The 15,828-nt window shown below is 37.2% G+C and overlaps 1 protein-coding gene and 1 long non-coding RNA gene across 5 annotated transcripts in view; one reads left to right on the top strand and one right to left on the bottom strand.

Annotated features, from left to right (window-relative positions):
- Positions 1–579, bottom strand: part of LOC131509593 (uncharacterized) — a 32,189-nt gene extending 31,610 nt beyond the window's left edge. Inside the window, exon 1 of the long non-coding RNA XR_009260593.1 lies at positions 431–579. This is a non-coding gene — a long non-coding RNA (uncharacterized LOC131509593). The remainder of the gene's footprint in view (positions 1–430) is intronic.
- CDK13 (cyclin dependent kinase 13) overlaps positions 1–15,828 on the top strand; it is a 126,573-nt gene that overhangs the window by 91,133 nt on the left and 19,612 nt on the right. For all 4 annotated transcript variants that reach the window (XM_058725461.1, XM_058725463.1, XM_058725462.1 and 1 more), the window contains exons 8-9: positions 12,944–13,045; positions 13,141–13,218. In XM_058725461.1, coding sequence (XP_058581444.1) covers positions 12,944–13,045; positions 13,141–13,218 — 180 coding nt within the window. The remainder of the gene's footprint in view (positions 1–12,943; positions 13,046–13,140; positions 13,219–15,828) is intronic.

Genomic DNA, 15,828 nt, shown 5'->3' on the forward strand with positions numbered 1-15,828 from the left:
TTATTTATTTATTTTTAATTTTTTTTTTAACGTTTTATTTATTTTTGAGACAGGGAAAGACAGAGCATGAACGGGGGGGGGGGGTGGTGTCAGAGAGAGAGAGGGAGACACAGAATCTGAAACAGGCTCCAGGTCTGAGCTGTCAGCACAGAGCTTGACGTAGGGCTCGAACTCATGGACTGCGAGATCATGACCTGAGCCGAAGTCAGCCGCTTAACCGACTGAGCCACCCAGGCGCCCCTGAATATGTTTGTTTAGACACATCCCTGTCTGTACCTCTACTGTAGATTTCTGGTTAAGAAACTGAATAAATGGTTTGTTAGGGTAAGCTAAGCTTTTACATCAAAAAGAACCTGGAAATTCAGTGGCTTAAAGAGTACGAAGTTTGTATGTGTTTCTCACTTAATGATCAGGAATGGATATTGCTTACCTCAGTGGACAACGAAGAGTATTTAACCATCTCATTAGATCAAGTAGTGACTATTTCATATAGTCATTGAGGGATCCAAGTTGGAAGATCTGCCATCTTCTTCACATGACTTCCAAGGCTGACACCACCTCTGTTAACCAGAAGCTAGAAAAAAGGAGAGAGGGATGTTATGAGCCAGACCTAGAATGGTGCTTATCATTTATGATCATGTTCTTTTAGTGAGAACATGGTGCTGTGATCACACACACCCAACTACAGTGAGGGTAGGCAGTGGCCTATAGGTGGGCAGCTACCATTGAAGAAAAGAAGAACAGATTTTGGAAGACAGCTAGCAGTGTCTACCATACATTACTGAGACAGGAAACAGGAAGCAAGTGTGTGGCAAAAGATGATACATTTCCTTTGGGATGTGTTAAGATACAGGTACTTTTAGGACTTCTAAATTTACATGTGTAGTAAAAACAGGTAAGATGACCTTAGTTGGGGAAAAAAAATTATTGTTTCTTTGCAGCAGTGTTACAATACAGAAGTTTCAGAGTTATTTTTCTTGGAAAATATCAGGAAGAAAGTGGGAGTGAAGATAGAAAAGTAAGGGGGAAGGGGCATGTGAAAAAAATTGTGTTCGTCATATATAGTTAAGGCATGTCTTAGCTCATTAAAAGTATTAGTAAGTGCAGGGTACCCAGGTGGCTCAGTTGGTTAAATGTCTGACTCTTGATTTTGATTCATGTCATGATCTCACAGTTCTTGAGTTTGAACCCCGTGTGGGGCTCCACACTGCTGACAATGCAGAGCCTGTTTGAGATTCTCTTTCCCTCCTCCTTTATCTGCCCCTCCTCCACTCTCACCTGCTTTCTCTCTCAAAATAAATAGACTTAAGAATATGTTAATGAGGGGCGCATGGGTGGCTCAGTGGGTTGGTTGAGCGGCTGACTTCGACTTCGGCTCAGGACGATCTCACGGTCCGTGGGTTCGAGCCCGCATCGGGCTCTGTGCTGTCAGCTGGGAGCCTGGAGCCTGCTTCGGATTCTCGGTCTCTGTCTTACTCTGGCCCTCCCCTACTCATGTTCGTGTTCTCTCTCTCTCTCTCTCTCTGTCAAAAATATAAAACATTAAAAAATATATACATATATATTAACAAGTGCTTACTCTGTGCCAGACACTGACCTAGGTAATACCTACTGGTTAAGTATTAGAGATATAGCTATGAAAGACACCAGGTCCATGGTCTCATTTACACGGTGATGGCAGAGGTAGACATGAACCTGTGGAATAGAGGAAAGAATTTAAAATACTTAAGTGCTGCAAAACAAAATAGTGACTGCGAGGTCACTCTAGGCATGTGGGTAGTTTTTAGCTAAGGTAGTTAGGACAGACCTTTAAAGAAGTAAAATTGAGCCTGAGACCTGAATAATGAGTGATGAGAATGGGATAACTTAATGAAGACATAGGGCAAGAACATTCCAGTAGAAGGAACTGAGCAACTGCAAAACCTGGGAATAGACTTGGAAAATTTAAGGGCCAGAAAGTTGCCTAGTGTAAAAATAGGAGGTGAGATGCCCAGGAATATGGTTATATCAACTGAGGTAAAGTTTAAATTTTATGTACTTGCAGTAATAGGATCTGATTTTAGGCTTTGAAAAAAGTCTTTAAAAAAGTGGGGGAGGGAGGCCAGATAGAAATAGAGGCAGGGAAACTCATACCAATGAAAAAATAATAATGACTCAGACTAAAAGATAATCTTGGCTTTCACTTTTTTGAAATCATGGAAAATGGTTGGATTTAGCATCTGTTTGGATGTAGAAATGACAAAAGCTGTTGACAGGTTAGATGTGAGATTTGAAAGAAAGAAGAGTCAAGGATGACAGAATATTTTTGACCTCTGGAGAGTAGGTATTAAAAACAGGTCCTAGATTTCTTTTGTAGGTTTGATAGGTGTTTCTGCAGTAGATTCTGAAGGGAGACATGGCATTTGTGCATATGATAAATTTTGTTAGCAGAAGGCTCTCCATGTTTTTCTCAAAAATATAAGTTATAGTCTAAAAGAAGTACAGGCATACTATATATGTTGAAAGAATGAAGCATTTTGGAGCAGTTTAGGTATTTCCTTTTATATAATTCTCTTTTTTTTATTTCTTATAAGAGTCTTTAACAAAGTTAGCAACTCTGGTTTGTAAATTTTAATTATGTAGAACCTCCAAATACTTCAGGGGTCTAGGATCTTGCTCTGAACATTTGCTTTTTTGCCTTTTTATTTATTTAGACCAGATAGGAGGCTGAGTTGCCTACCAGCCTCGGGACACACCCTTAAGGCATTGCTTTTTTTTTTTTTTTTTTTTTTTAATTTTTTTTTTAACGTTTATTCATTTTCGAGAGACAGAAAGAGACAGAGCATGAGCGGGGAAGGGGCAGAGAGAGGGAGACACAGAATCTGAAACAGGCTTCAGGCTCTGAGCTGTCAGCACAGAGCCCAGTGCTCTCACAAACTGTGAGATCCTGACTAGACCCTAAGTCGGGCACTCAACTGACTGAGCCATCCAGGCATCCCAGGCATTGCTTTTGTTTGTTGGGAAAAAAGGTAGGCAAGTCTGTAACTGTTTCCCACCACCTCCCCTGATCCACCCCAGTCTTTTGAATTCCTGGGATTATCTAAAGGCAGAGTGTTGAAATCTATCATCTAACAGATAGTCTTTGAGCTCTCTTGATACCTCCATTGAATGTAAAGAAAAATTCAGTGAAAATTCACAATGGTACTTTGTTTTATAAAAGGTATATATCAATCTGAATATTTTATTCACTTTACAAATAAAAGAATTTCCCCAATATTGAGATATTCGTGTTTTAAAATTGAACTTTTTGGGGCACCTGGGTGGCTCAGTCAGTTAAGCTTCGGACTTTGGCTCAGGTCATGATCTTGCAGCCTGTGATTTTGAGCCCCTCATCGGGCTCTGTGTTAACGGCTCGGAGCCTGGAGCCTGCTTTGGATTCTGTGTCTTCCTCTGTCTCTGACCTTCCCCTGCTCGTGGTCTCTCTCTCAAAAACAAATAAACATAAAAAAAATATTTTTAGGGGCACCTGGGTGGCTCAGTCGGTTAAGCATCCAACTTCAGCTCAGGTCATGATCTCATGGTTTGTGGGTTTGAGCCCCGAGTCAGGCTTCTTGCTGACAGCTTAGAGCCTGGAACCTGCTTCAGATTCTGTATCTACACACTACCCCCCCCCCCCCCCCCCGCCACCTTTGCCCCTCCCCCGCTGGCACTCTGTCTCTCAAAAAAATAAAAAAGATTTTTTTTTTAATTAAAAAATATATAATTGAGCTTTCTGGGTCAAATTTTACAGTTGAATGATTTTTCTCGGTCTCCCTACTTCTTATTTTTTTCTGACAGAAACTAAGAATTTGGAAATATTAGAAAAAGCTGTCAACTAGTATACATGAAATATTTTTGCCATATATTTAGAAGTGTATTTTGGGACTCCTGGGCGACTCAATCAGTTGAGCATCTGACTTTGGCTCAGGTCATGATCTCACAGTTTGAGTTCGAGCCCCCTGTTGAGCCCTCCATTGTCAGTACAGAGCCCACATCAGATCCTCTGCCCCTCCCTGCTCATGCTCGCTTGCGAGAGCTCGCGCTCTCTCTCTCTCTCTCTCTGTCTCTCTCTCACACACACACACACAATAAACATTAAAAAATTAAAAAAAAAAAAGTGGATTTCATCCAGTTTTGCATTTAATCATCTTTGATAATATACTAAATATTTTCACTTCTGGATTTGATAAAAGTTAAAAAATTAAACTAGTCTAATTTTAACTGCTTAAAGATGACTATGTTGTAAATGTTGTCTAGGACTTGATACATAGTATATAAAATAATCTTTTATTTAAATATTGCTTTCAATAAAACTTAATGACTTTAATTTGTGTAATTTCTCTACATAATTCAACATACTTTTATTTTTAAAATTATATTTAAATATACTTCTAAACATAAAAAGATAAAATATAAACTATTTACAGATTTATATTAATTTAAACATATTCTTGAGACTGTAGATATCTAGTTGCACTTGAGGCGATGAGACCATAGGTTTCATATGCTTAAAAATCCTTGAAATGTTTTAGAAAACTAGCCATTATCATTTTCACAAATTTCTCCCACCCAGCTAATTCATATAGGTCAACTAAACTTGCAAGGCCATATCCATTAAAGTGTCTGTCCTGTGCTCAGCATTGTTCTGGGCTTTGTGTGTGGGGTTCATAATAAAGAATGGTCTCTGGGGTCTTTTGTCTTCCTGGGAAGACAGAAAACATAAAATACAATACAGTGGTAAGTATGATATAAAAAATAAGAATGTGAAAATCTGCTGATAATAGAGATTCGAGTTAATGAAGATTGGTCTTTCACTATGTCTTGAAGGAGGTACAGGATTGAATGAGAAAAATGGGGAATTTCAAATTTAAAAGGAGTTAAGGCATAAACAGGTGAATTTTTTTTATTGACGTATAATTGACATACAACTTTATATTAGTTTCAGAATGTAATGATTTGACAGTTGTATGCACTGTGAAATGACAGTAGATCTAGTTATCATTTGTCACCATAAAAAGTTACAGAAGAGGGGCGCCTGGGTGGCTCAGTCGGTTGAGCGCCGACTTCGGCTCAGGTCACGATCTCGCGGTCCGTGAGTTCGAGCCCCGCATCGGGCCCCTGTGCTGACAGCTCAGAGCCCGGAGCCTGTTTCGGATTCTGTGTCTCCCTCTCTCTGACCCTCCCCCATTCATGCTCTGTCTCTCTCTGTCTCAAAAATAAATAAACGTTAAAAAAAAAAAAAAAAAAAAAAAGTTACAGAAGAAAAATTTTCATTCTTGTGATGAGAACTTTTCAAGATCCACTCTCCTGGCAACCTTCAAATATGCACTGCAATACCATTGACTTTGAGTCACCATGCCGCACAGCACATCCCCATGACCTGTTCGTTTCACAACGGGAGGTCTGTACCTCCTGACTCTCTTCATCCAAATCACCCCACCTCCTCCCTGGCAACCACCATTCTGTTCTTCATGTCCATGAGTTTTTTTTATTGTTTGTTTTTTAGATTTCATATATAAATGAGATCACATGGTATTTGTCTTTTTCTGTCTGCTTATTTCACTTAGCACAATACCTTCATGGTCCATGCATGTTGTCACAAATGGCAAGATTTCATTCTCTTGCCTGCATAGTATGACTTATGACTGCATAGTATTCCATTATATAGAGAGTAGTCTCCAGGTCTGGGTTTTGTGTTCCACAGTTTCAGATGCCTGCAGTCAAACCCAGTTCAGAAGCAGATGATCCTTCTGATGTATCATCAGAAGGTCAGTAGTAGCCTAATGCTACATCACAGTGTCAGCATCACTCACCTCACTTTGTCTCATCACATAGGCATTTTGTTATCTCTCATCACAAGAAAGATGAGTACAGTACAGTAAGATACTTTGAGAGAGAGACCATATTCACAAGTTTCATTACTATATATTATAATTGTTCTACTTTATTATTATTATTATTATTGCTAATCTCTTATTGTGCCTGATTTATAAATTAAGCTTTATTATAGTTCTGTGTGGATTAGAAAAAAGCAGTATATGTATAGCTCAGTACTACTTAAGGTTTCAGGCATTCACTGGGGGGTTTTGGATTGTATCCCTTATGAATAAGGGGGGGACTACTTTGTGTACCACATCTTCTTTATCCATTCATCCATTGTTGGACGCTTAGGTTGATCCATATCATGACTACTGTAAATAATGCTGCAGTGAACATGGAGGTGCAGATTATTATTTCCATTAGTGTTTACTTTTTTTTTTTTTTTTTTTTGGATAAATACATAGAGTGGGATTGCTGGGTCATATGGTATTCTGTTCTTAGTTTTTTGAGGAACCTCCATACTGTTTTCCATAGTGGCTGTACCGATTTACGTTCCCACCAACAGTGCACAAGGGTCCCCTGTTCTCCACATCCTTGGCAACATTTGTTATTTCTTATCTTTCTGATAATAGCCATTCTAACAGGTGTGAATTGATCTCTCATGGTGGTTTTGCATTTCCCTCATGATAAGTGAGGCTGAGCATCTTATATGCCTGTTGGCCATGTGTATGTCATCTTTGGGAAAATGTCTCTTTGGATCCTATGCCCTTTTTTTTTTTTTTTTTTCTTTTTTCTTATGCCCATTTTTAAATCCGTTTTTTTTTGGGGGGGGGTTGTTTTGCTATTTGTATGAGTTCTTTATGTGTTTTGTATATTAACCCCTTATGAGATATATGATTTGCAAATATTTTCTCACAGTCAGTAGGTTGCCTTTTCATTTTGTTGATGGTTTTCTTTGCTGTGCAGAAGCTTTTTAATATGATGTAGTCCCAACTTGGGACTTTAACCTTTTTTGCCTTTTCTTTTGGAGTCAGATCAAAAAAAAAACCCCAAAAAACCAACACTAAGACTTGATGTCAAGTGTTTTCTTCTAGGAGTTTTCTGGTTTCAGGTGTTAACATTCAAGTCTTTAATCCATTTTGAGTTAATTTTTGTGTATGACAAGATAGTGGTCCAGTTTTATTGTTTTGCATGTGGCGGTTCAGTTTTCTCAGTACCATTGATACTCAAGAGATTGTCTTTTCTCTAGTTATATTCTTGTCTGCTTTGTCATAAGTTAATTGACCATATATGCGTGGGTTTATATCTGGGTTCTCTATTCCGATCCATTGACCTATGTGTCAGTTTTTATGCCACTGCTACACTGTTTAGATTACTATAGCTTAGTAAATTACTAAGTAAATTAATTGAAATTGGGAGAGTGTGATGCCTTCACCTTTCTTCAGATTGCTTTGGCTGTTTGGAGTCTTTTTTGGTTCCACTCAAATTTTGGGATAGTTTATACTATTTTTGTGAAAAATCCCATTGGGACTTTGATAGAACTTGCATTGAGTCTATAGATTGCTCTGAGTAGTATAGACATTTTAAACAATATTAATTTTTCCAGTCCATGAGCATGGACAATATGTCTTTACATTTATCTGTGCCTTTGGTTTCTTTCATCAGTGTCTTTATAGTTTTCAGTGAACAGGTCTTTAATCTCCTTAGTAAATTTATTTCTAGGTGTTTTATTCTTTTTGATGCAATTGTAAGTGGGATTGCTTTCTTAATTTCTCTTTCTCATAGTTTATTGTTAGTGTATAGCAATGCAACAGATTTTTGTGTGGTTGATTTTATATCCTGCAGTTTCACAGAATTTGTTTTATAGTATTTTGTGGAGTCTTTAGGGTTTTCTACATATAAAATGTCCTCCACAAATAGTGACACTTTTATTTCTTCCTTTTCAATTTCAGTGCTTTTTGTTTGTTTTTATTGCCTAATTGTTCTGGCTAGAGCAATTTGACATATTGAATGAAGGTGGATAGAATGGGCATCTTTGTCATTTTTACATCTGTGTTCACCAGGGATACTGGCCTATAATTTTCTTTTTTTTTTTTTTTCCTTTTCTTTTCTTTCCTCTTCTTTTTTTTTTTTTTTTTTTTTTTTTTTAATGTCTTTGGTTTTGTTATCGGGGTAATCCTGACCTAATAAAATGAGTTTGGAAGTGTTCTCCCTTAATCAATTTTTTGCCAGAGTTTTGGAAGGATAGGTATTAAATCTCTGTTTGGTAGAATTCATAAGTGAAGCCATCTGGTCCTGGACTTTTGTTTGTTGGGAGGTTTTTGATTACTGATTCAGTCTCATTAGTAGTTGGTCTGTTCACATTTTTTCTTCATGATTCGGTCTTGGAGGCCTGTATGTTTCTAGCGATTTTTGTTTGAGCCTTTTCTCTTTTTTTCTTGTTGAAGCTAGTTAAAGGTTTGTCAGTTCTGTTTAGTTTTCAGAGAACCAGTACATGGTGTCATTGATCTTTTCTGTTGTCTGATTAGTCTCTATTTCATTTATTTCTGCTCTGATCTTTGTTATTTCCCTCCTACTACTAACTTTGGGTTTTGTTCTTCTTTTTCTAGTTTCTTTACATGTAAAGTTAGATTGTTTATTTGAGATTTTTCTTATTGTTTGGAGGTAGCCTCTGTTGCTTTGAACTTCCCTTTTAGAACTGATTTTGCTGCATCCCATAGATTTTGGTAAGTTGTATTTCCATTTTCATTTGTTTTGATGTATTTTCTTACTTCTCCCTTCTAATTCTTCATTGACCCATTGGTGGTTTAGTATTATATTGTTTAATCTCCACATACTTATGATTTTTTTCCAGTTTTTTTTTTCATGTAAGTGATTTTTAGTTGCATACCATTGTGATTGAAAAAGATGCTTAATGTGATTTCAGTCTTCTCAAATTTATTGAGACTTACTTTGTGGCCTCACATGATTTATCCTAGTTGTTTATCTTTTTCTTATGTTTATTTAGTTTTGTCACAGAGAGAGAGAGAGAGAGAGAGAGAGAGAGAGAGAGAGAGGGAGAGAGGGAGAGAGGGGAAAGCATGGGGGTGGCAGAGAGAGAGGAGACACAGGCTCTGAGCTGTCAGCACTGAGCTTGACATAGGGTTCCAACTCAGAATTCTCAACATTATGACCTGAGCCAAAGTAAGATGCCTAACCAGCTGAACCACCCAGGTGCCCCTAATTGGTTGTTTAAAGCTGATGTTGCCTTACTGGTTTTTTTTGTCTGGATGATCTGTCCATTGATGTAAGTGGGGTATTAAGTCCCCTGATATTATTGTATTGCTGTCCATTTTTCCCATTGGGTCTGTTAATATTTACATATTTAGGTGCTCCTATCTTGGGTGCATAAGCATTTAGAAATGTTATATCCTCTTGTTGGATTGACCCCTTTATTATTATGTAAAGTTCTTCTTTGTCTCTTACTACATTCTTGGTTTTAAAATCTATTTTGTCTGATACAAGTAAAGCTACCTCTGCTTTCTTTTGGTTTCCATTTGTGTGAAATATATTTTTCCATTTCTTTAGGCTGTGTATGTTCTTACATCTGAAGCAAATCTCGTGTAGCAGATCGATGGTTTTTTTTATTCCAGCAACTTACTTTGTCTTTTGGTTGGAGAATTTAGTCCATTTACCTTAAAGTACTTATTGATATTTACTTATTGCCATTCTGTTCCTTGTTTTCTGGCTGTTTTGTAGTTCCTATCTTCTCTTGCTGTCTTCCTTTGTGATTTGATGGTTTTCTTTAGTGTTATGCTTAGATTCCTTTCTTGCTATTTTTGTGTTTCTCTTGTAGATGTTTACTTTGTGGTTACCATGATGCTCCCCCCTCCCATTTTATGTTTTTGATGTCACATTTTACATCTTTTTCTTTTGTGTGTCCCTTAACTGATTATTGTAGTTACAGTTATTTTTACTTATGTCTTTTAACCTGTATGGTAGCTTTATGTGATTAATCCATTACCTTTACTATATATTTATCTTTACCAGTGAGAGTTACATGTTTTCTTATTCAATTAGTGTACTTCCTTTGCTGCTTAAAGAATTCCCTTTAAAAGTTCTTTTATTTTTTTTTTTTTTTATTTTTTTATTTTTTTTTTTATTTATTTTTGGGACAGAGAGAGACAGAGCATGAACGGGGGAGGGGCAGAGAGAGAGGGAGACACAGAATCGGAAACAGGCTCCAGGCTCCGAGCCATCGGCCCAGAGCCTGACGCGGGGCTCGAACTCACGGACCGCGAGATCGTGACCTGGCTGAAGTCGGACGCTTAACCGACTGCGCCACCCAGGCGCCCCTAAAAGTTCTTTTAAAGCCAGTTTAGCAATGATGAACTTCTCTAGCTTTTGCTTGTCTGGAAAACTCTCTCTGCTTTAATTCTGAATGATAACCTTGCTGGGTAGAGTATTTTTGGTTGGAAGTTTCTTTCCTTTCAGCTCTTTGTCTATATTGTGCCTCTCCCTTCTGGCTTGCAAAGTTTCTGCTGAAAGATCTGCTTAAAGTCTTAAGGGGGCTGGGGTGGGGGGTTCCTTGTATCTTAAAGTTGTTTTCCTCTTGCTTCTTTTTGGATTCTCTGTTACTTTTGACATTTTAATTATACTATGTCTTGCTGTGGATCTTTTGGAGTTCAATTTTTTTTATGGGACCTTTTGGGCTTCCTAGATCTGGACATCTGTTTGCCCACATTAGGGATATTTGCAGCCATTATTTCTCCAAATAAGTTTAATGTCCCTTTGTTTTCTCTCTTCTCTTTCCGGTACCCCTATAAGGTGGATGTTATTCTGCTTGATGTCGTTCCATAGGTTCCTTAAGCTTTCTTCACTTTAATTTTTTTCTTTTTTCCACTCTGTTTGAGTTTCACTGCTATATCTTCTAGATCACTACTCTTGTCTCCTGCTTAATCTAGTCTGCTGTTGAATCCCTCTAGTTTAGTTTCTGTTTTTCAGATCAGTTGTCTTCAGCTTTGTGACTTCCCTTTGATACTTTTTTTTTTTTTTAATTTTTTTTTCAACATTTTTTATTTATTTTTGGGACAGAGAGAGACAGAGCATGAACGGGGGAGGGGCAGAGAGAGAGGGAGACACAGAATCGGAAACAGGCTCCAGGCTCCGAGCCATCAGCCCAGAGCCTGACGCAGGGCTCGAACTCACGGACCGCGAGATCGTGACCTGGCTGAAGTCGGACGCTTAACCGACTGCGCCACCCAGGCGCCCCTGATACTTTCTTATATTTTCAATCTATTTGTTTAACTTCATGCTGTGTTTGTTGACTTTTCTCCCAAGATTGGTGAACATGTTTATGATCATGACTTCCACTCTTGTTAGATAAATTACTTATTTCTGTTTCATTAAATTTTTTCTTCTCAGGTTTTATCTTGTTCTTTTGTTTGGAACATATTTTTCTGTTTCCTTATTTTGCTTGACTCTGTGTGTTGTTTCTATGTTTAGGGAAAACAGCTACCTCTTCTAGTCCTAAGGAGTGGCCTTGTGTGGGAGATGAACTTTGTCTTTCAACCTTGCCCTAGCTCTTCTGTTTATCAGACCTTTGTGTTTGTCTAAGCAGCCTGATTTATATTTGCTAGGAACCAGTTATTGAGGGTGTCCCAAGACCAGTCAGTGTTCTGAAGGGAGGGATCTCAGTCAACACTTAAGTTCAGGTTGATTGGAAGCCAGACCCTCAGGCGGCAGCTTTTAACATATGCAAATATATATAGTTGTATGGTACCACAATTGTAAATCCTCTGCCTACAGACCAGGTGATCTGGAGATATCCCTGGGCTACAATTGGAAAAGTCAAAATATATAAGCTCTTTTCTGGGAGGTACCAGTGAGCTGTAATGAGGCCAATGGAGAGTGCAAAGATGGTGTCCCCTGCCGGACATTGCCCGAGAGCACCTGTGTAGCCTTTAGATGTGTGGCAAACCTGAAGTCTGTCCCTTAGGCGGAAGCTCTAGGACAGATAAATGGGCCTTTTTCACAGAAAGCCTGGGGGTGTGTTTCAGTCTGTGTGGTGCCCTGGTTATGGTGGCCTGCCAAGAACCTTTTCTCTGATTATTACATTCTCATGGGACTAAGGAACGCAGTCACCCCTGGCCACTAGAGCCATGTGATCAGGGAGCATCTCTTGTGTAGACTGTGTGTGACCAGCAGGTTTAGTGCCACTGCGGGAGAGTGCAGGGCTGGGGTGCACCTGCTGGCTTTAGTGGGGCCATGGGAGAGTGCAACAGTGGCACAGGGCAGTGCCTTTGTCTCTGGAGAGAGTCCCAGCAGGCCCCTACCCCTCTGGTGGATGGTTTAAGATTAGCAAATTAATATCCTTCACATATAATCTAGTTGCTTTTTAAACAGCTACTTTGTGCTGGTCCCTGGCTTGAGGGAGCCTGTTTGCAAGCCTTTTAAGAGAAGTATCTCAATTCCCTACAGGCTGTTTGGTCCCCTGGATGTAAGCCCCACTGGCAAATAAAGAGGTAGCAGTATGTGTATATTTTCTCTGTTAGAAGGTGACAAAGGAATCGTCTGATACGGTATCATACCTATTGCTTGTGGCGCTTTGCAGAGTAGACCTCAGCTACTACAGTACATTCACGTACTTTGTGTTTGCATACTAAAGTGGGTTGAAATATTGTCAAAGATATGTCCAGGTGAAAATGTTTGTTAGGTGATTCCAATTTGTACCGTATCTTGCCACACATTAGTAATTTGCTGGCTTTGGTTAAAATCATTCAACTTCCTTTAAGTCAGTTAATTCCTTTTAAAGTTATGGAAAGGAAAAACCAAACTGAACAGTTGAGTTGAAATATAAAGACCTTTTTTGGACCAAATGACAGTTAAAATCAGCCAACTACTTTTCATTTTTATGTATTAAGGGAATTTTCGGTTAATCACGTTGCTCTCAGATGCATTTTATGATCATAGTCAGATGTAATAGCATGTCGGAATTTCGTAGGCAGGTGGAATTGGTTTTAGTTCGGATTGTTATGCTTTGATTAGCCAAAATAATATTTCCTAAGAGAATGTCTCTTATTCTAACAGATACTAACTCTAAAGAGTGATTTTTGTTTTCTTTTAGTCGGCCGTATACTAACAAGGTCATCACTTTATGGTACCGTCCACCTGAACTGCTGTTGGGAGAAGAAAGATACACACCAGCCATTGATGTATGGAGCTGTGGGTAAGATAGTTTTACTGATGGTTTAATTTACTTGAAACTTTTGGTAGTGAAGTAAATTCGTATCATTTAGTAATGATGGGTATTTTTCTCGTTAGATGTATCCTCGGTGAACTCTTCACTAAAAAACCTATATTTCAAGCAAATCAGGAACTTGCACAACTAGAATTAATAAGGTAAGTTCATGACTGTAATATTTGTCGGGGGTGTATTTAAAGTCTCTCAAGTTTGTGTTTTCAGGAGAACGACGTGGTTTTCCTGAAGGCTAATGATTGCTGAGTGGAGGAAAAACTAGAATGTGGGTACTTTGATCCTTGTTCTAGTAAAATTAAGGATCTTAAAGTCCCTAGATCTTTTTTGCAATTAAATGAAAGGGCTAGAGGCCCAAAAAATAAGACTGGGAAGAAAGAGTAAATAAATATGAGGAAGGAGACAATACGTGATAGGTAACATTTTTTTAGTATGTCAGGGTGGAAGAATTCATGTTTTGGAGTACTGTAAAAGAATATCTGTTTTATATATACATATGCATATGCATATACATTTATATGTATCTATATATGAATGTCTACACACCAAATGTATACATATGCACGTACCCACTAACATAAGTCTTCATTATTTGGAGCCTATTGTAGAGCCTACGTCATCAAGGGCATACATGTTAATCACGTTTCTCTTTAATATTTTAAAATATTTTTTTTAAAGAGCCTTGGTTTTCATATATAATAATGTTAATTTACAACTTCTAAGATTTGTGTGTTTCTCAAAATATGGATGAGAACTTTTAGGAAAGGTACTGGTATGAGGTACCTTTGATACCAGATACCAGTATACTATGATATATACCAGATACCAGTATACTATGAACCTTCCTTTCAACAGACTTAATTGGATTAATTGATGCTCCCCAGTCCCCCTGTAAGTAACACTAGCTTGATAAATGGCAAACTGAATGTTTGCAGCTAATAGGCTACTACTCTCTAGTAAGACTATGTATTTATCCTACCAGTTGAAGTATGATGACTAAGAAATAGGTGTTTACTGACTTTTTTGTATACCGACTTTTTTTTTGTATGCCTACGTTTTATTATTGTATATATATCCTTTAATTAAATATAGACAGATGCAGTGCTTTGCAAAGACTTAACAAAGTTGGGGTGGGCAAATTAGATAAGTCATAAAAATTTGGAAGAATTTAGTACTCAAATTGCTTTAAATCCTTGATATGATGTGTTATGGGTGTGGTTTATTCAAGAAAGCGAATACAGAGTCCCATTCAACGCATCCTCTGTTCAAAGGGAAGGCCTTGCTCTGTGTCAGAAAATTGGAGAATAAATGTACATTTTTTATTTTTCAGTTATAATAAAATGTTTAAATTATGTATCTGTGTTTCTTTATTTGTTTTAAATCATTCCCTGTTACCCATTTTTTCTATTAACAAGGCATTGGTCCTGATTGTATTGGATACTAAGGCTCCTATTAATGATAAGTTAACATTTATTTACTTTATACATAATGCAAGCATTGTTCTAAGAATTTCACCTGAATTAACCTCAGTTAAGCTTCATAACAACCTTCTTTCTTCTTTTTATAGTAAGAAAATGGAACCTTAGAAAGTGAAGAATTTGTCCAGGGTCATAGAACTAGCAAGTGGCAAATTTGAGATTTGAATTTAGTTTTACCATAGTAGCTAAACTTCTAACTCATTCTCTCCACCATGTAGGAAATAAAACTGCTTGGAGATTTTTGGTTAGTATGACATAAGCATCGATAATTGATCAAACATCCTGAAAAATTTCTCCAGAATATTAATCCAAAACTCCTAAAGAAAAGATTAGTCAGTAGTATCTAGTTTTTCATTAAAAATCAACTTGCAGAGTCAAGTAGGAGTCATCTCAAGAATACAAGAATGTTTCAGTTTTAGGAAATCTATTACTATAATTCATCATTTTAATAGAAGGAAAATAATTATCTTAGTAGGTATTGAATAGGCATTTACTAGAAATATAAACCAAGTGTAGAGGTAAAATTCTTTAATGTGATGAAAAGATGTATTACAGACTAATATCCAGAATATTTAGTGTTGAAATACTAGAAGATAGAAGACAAGAATTATAAAAAGTGTTTTCTAGTATCATTACTTTAAGAGTGTTTTTAGAAGTACCAACCAGTTAACTAGTAGTGTTATAAAAGTGAACCAATAAGAGGTATAAATAGTGGAAAGATAAGGCAGTATTGTTATAATTTGTATATGATAACATTGCATACATGCAACATGCAAGGGAATTACCTGAAAGACCTTAAATTAAAAAGTTTGGTAAAATGATGAGTGTTGAGAAACCCTGTGTGTGTGTACATATGTGTGTATATACGTATATACATATGTGTGTGTGTGTGTACACACAATATACACGTATATAAATATATATGTATATACATACAATACCCTAATACGTTAATACATTTATGCCAAAAGCAGTAGCTTCTTAAAAATATGTACCAATAATAACCAGTTAGAAACATACCTGAGGGAAAAGATCCCTTTAACAAAAGCACCATCATATATTCTCCATGCTTAGTGAAAACTATAATAATCTCACTTAACATTGTAAAGCAGATTTGAATAACTATTGGGAGAAATGTATCTTGTTTTTGGTTGGAAGCCTTAACTTTTTTAAAGATGGCAGTTCAACCTGTGTCAATCAGTATAGTCCTAATGAGAATTTCAAAAGACATTAGCCCTCCAGATAAACGTTAAAATAACCAGAAAAATTCTTAAAAAG

This window comes from Neofelis nebulosa, chromosome 4 (genome assembly GCF_028018385.1).
Source record: "Neofelis nebulosa isolate mNeoNeb1 chromosome 4, mNeoNeb1.pri, whole genome shotgun sequence".
In the NCBI taxonomy this organism is placed as follows: Eukaryota; Metazoa; Chordata; class Mammalia; order Carnivora; family Felidae; genus Neofelis; species Neofelis nebulosa.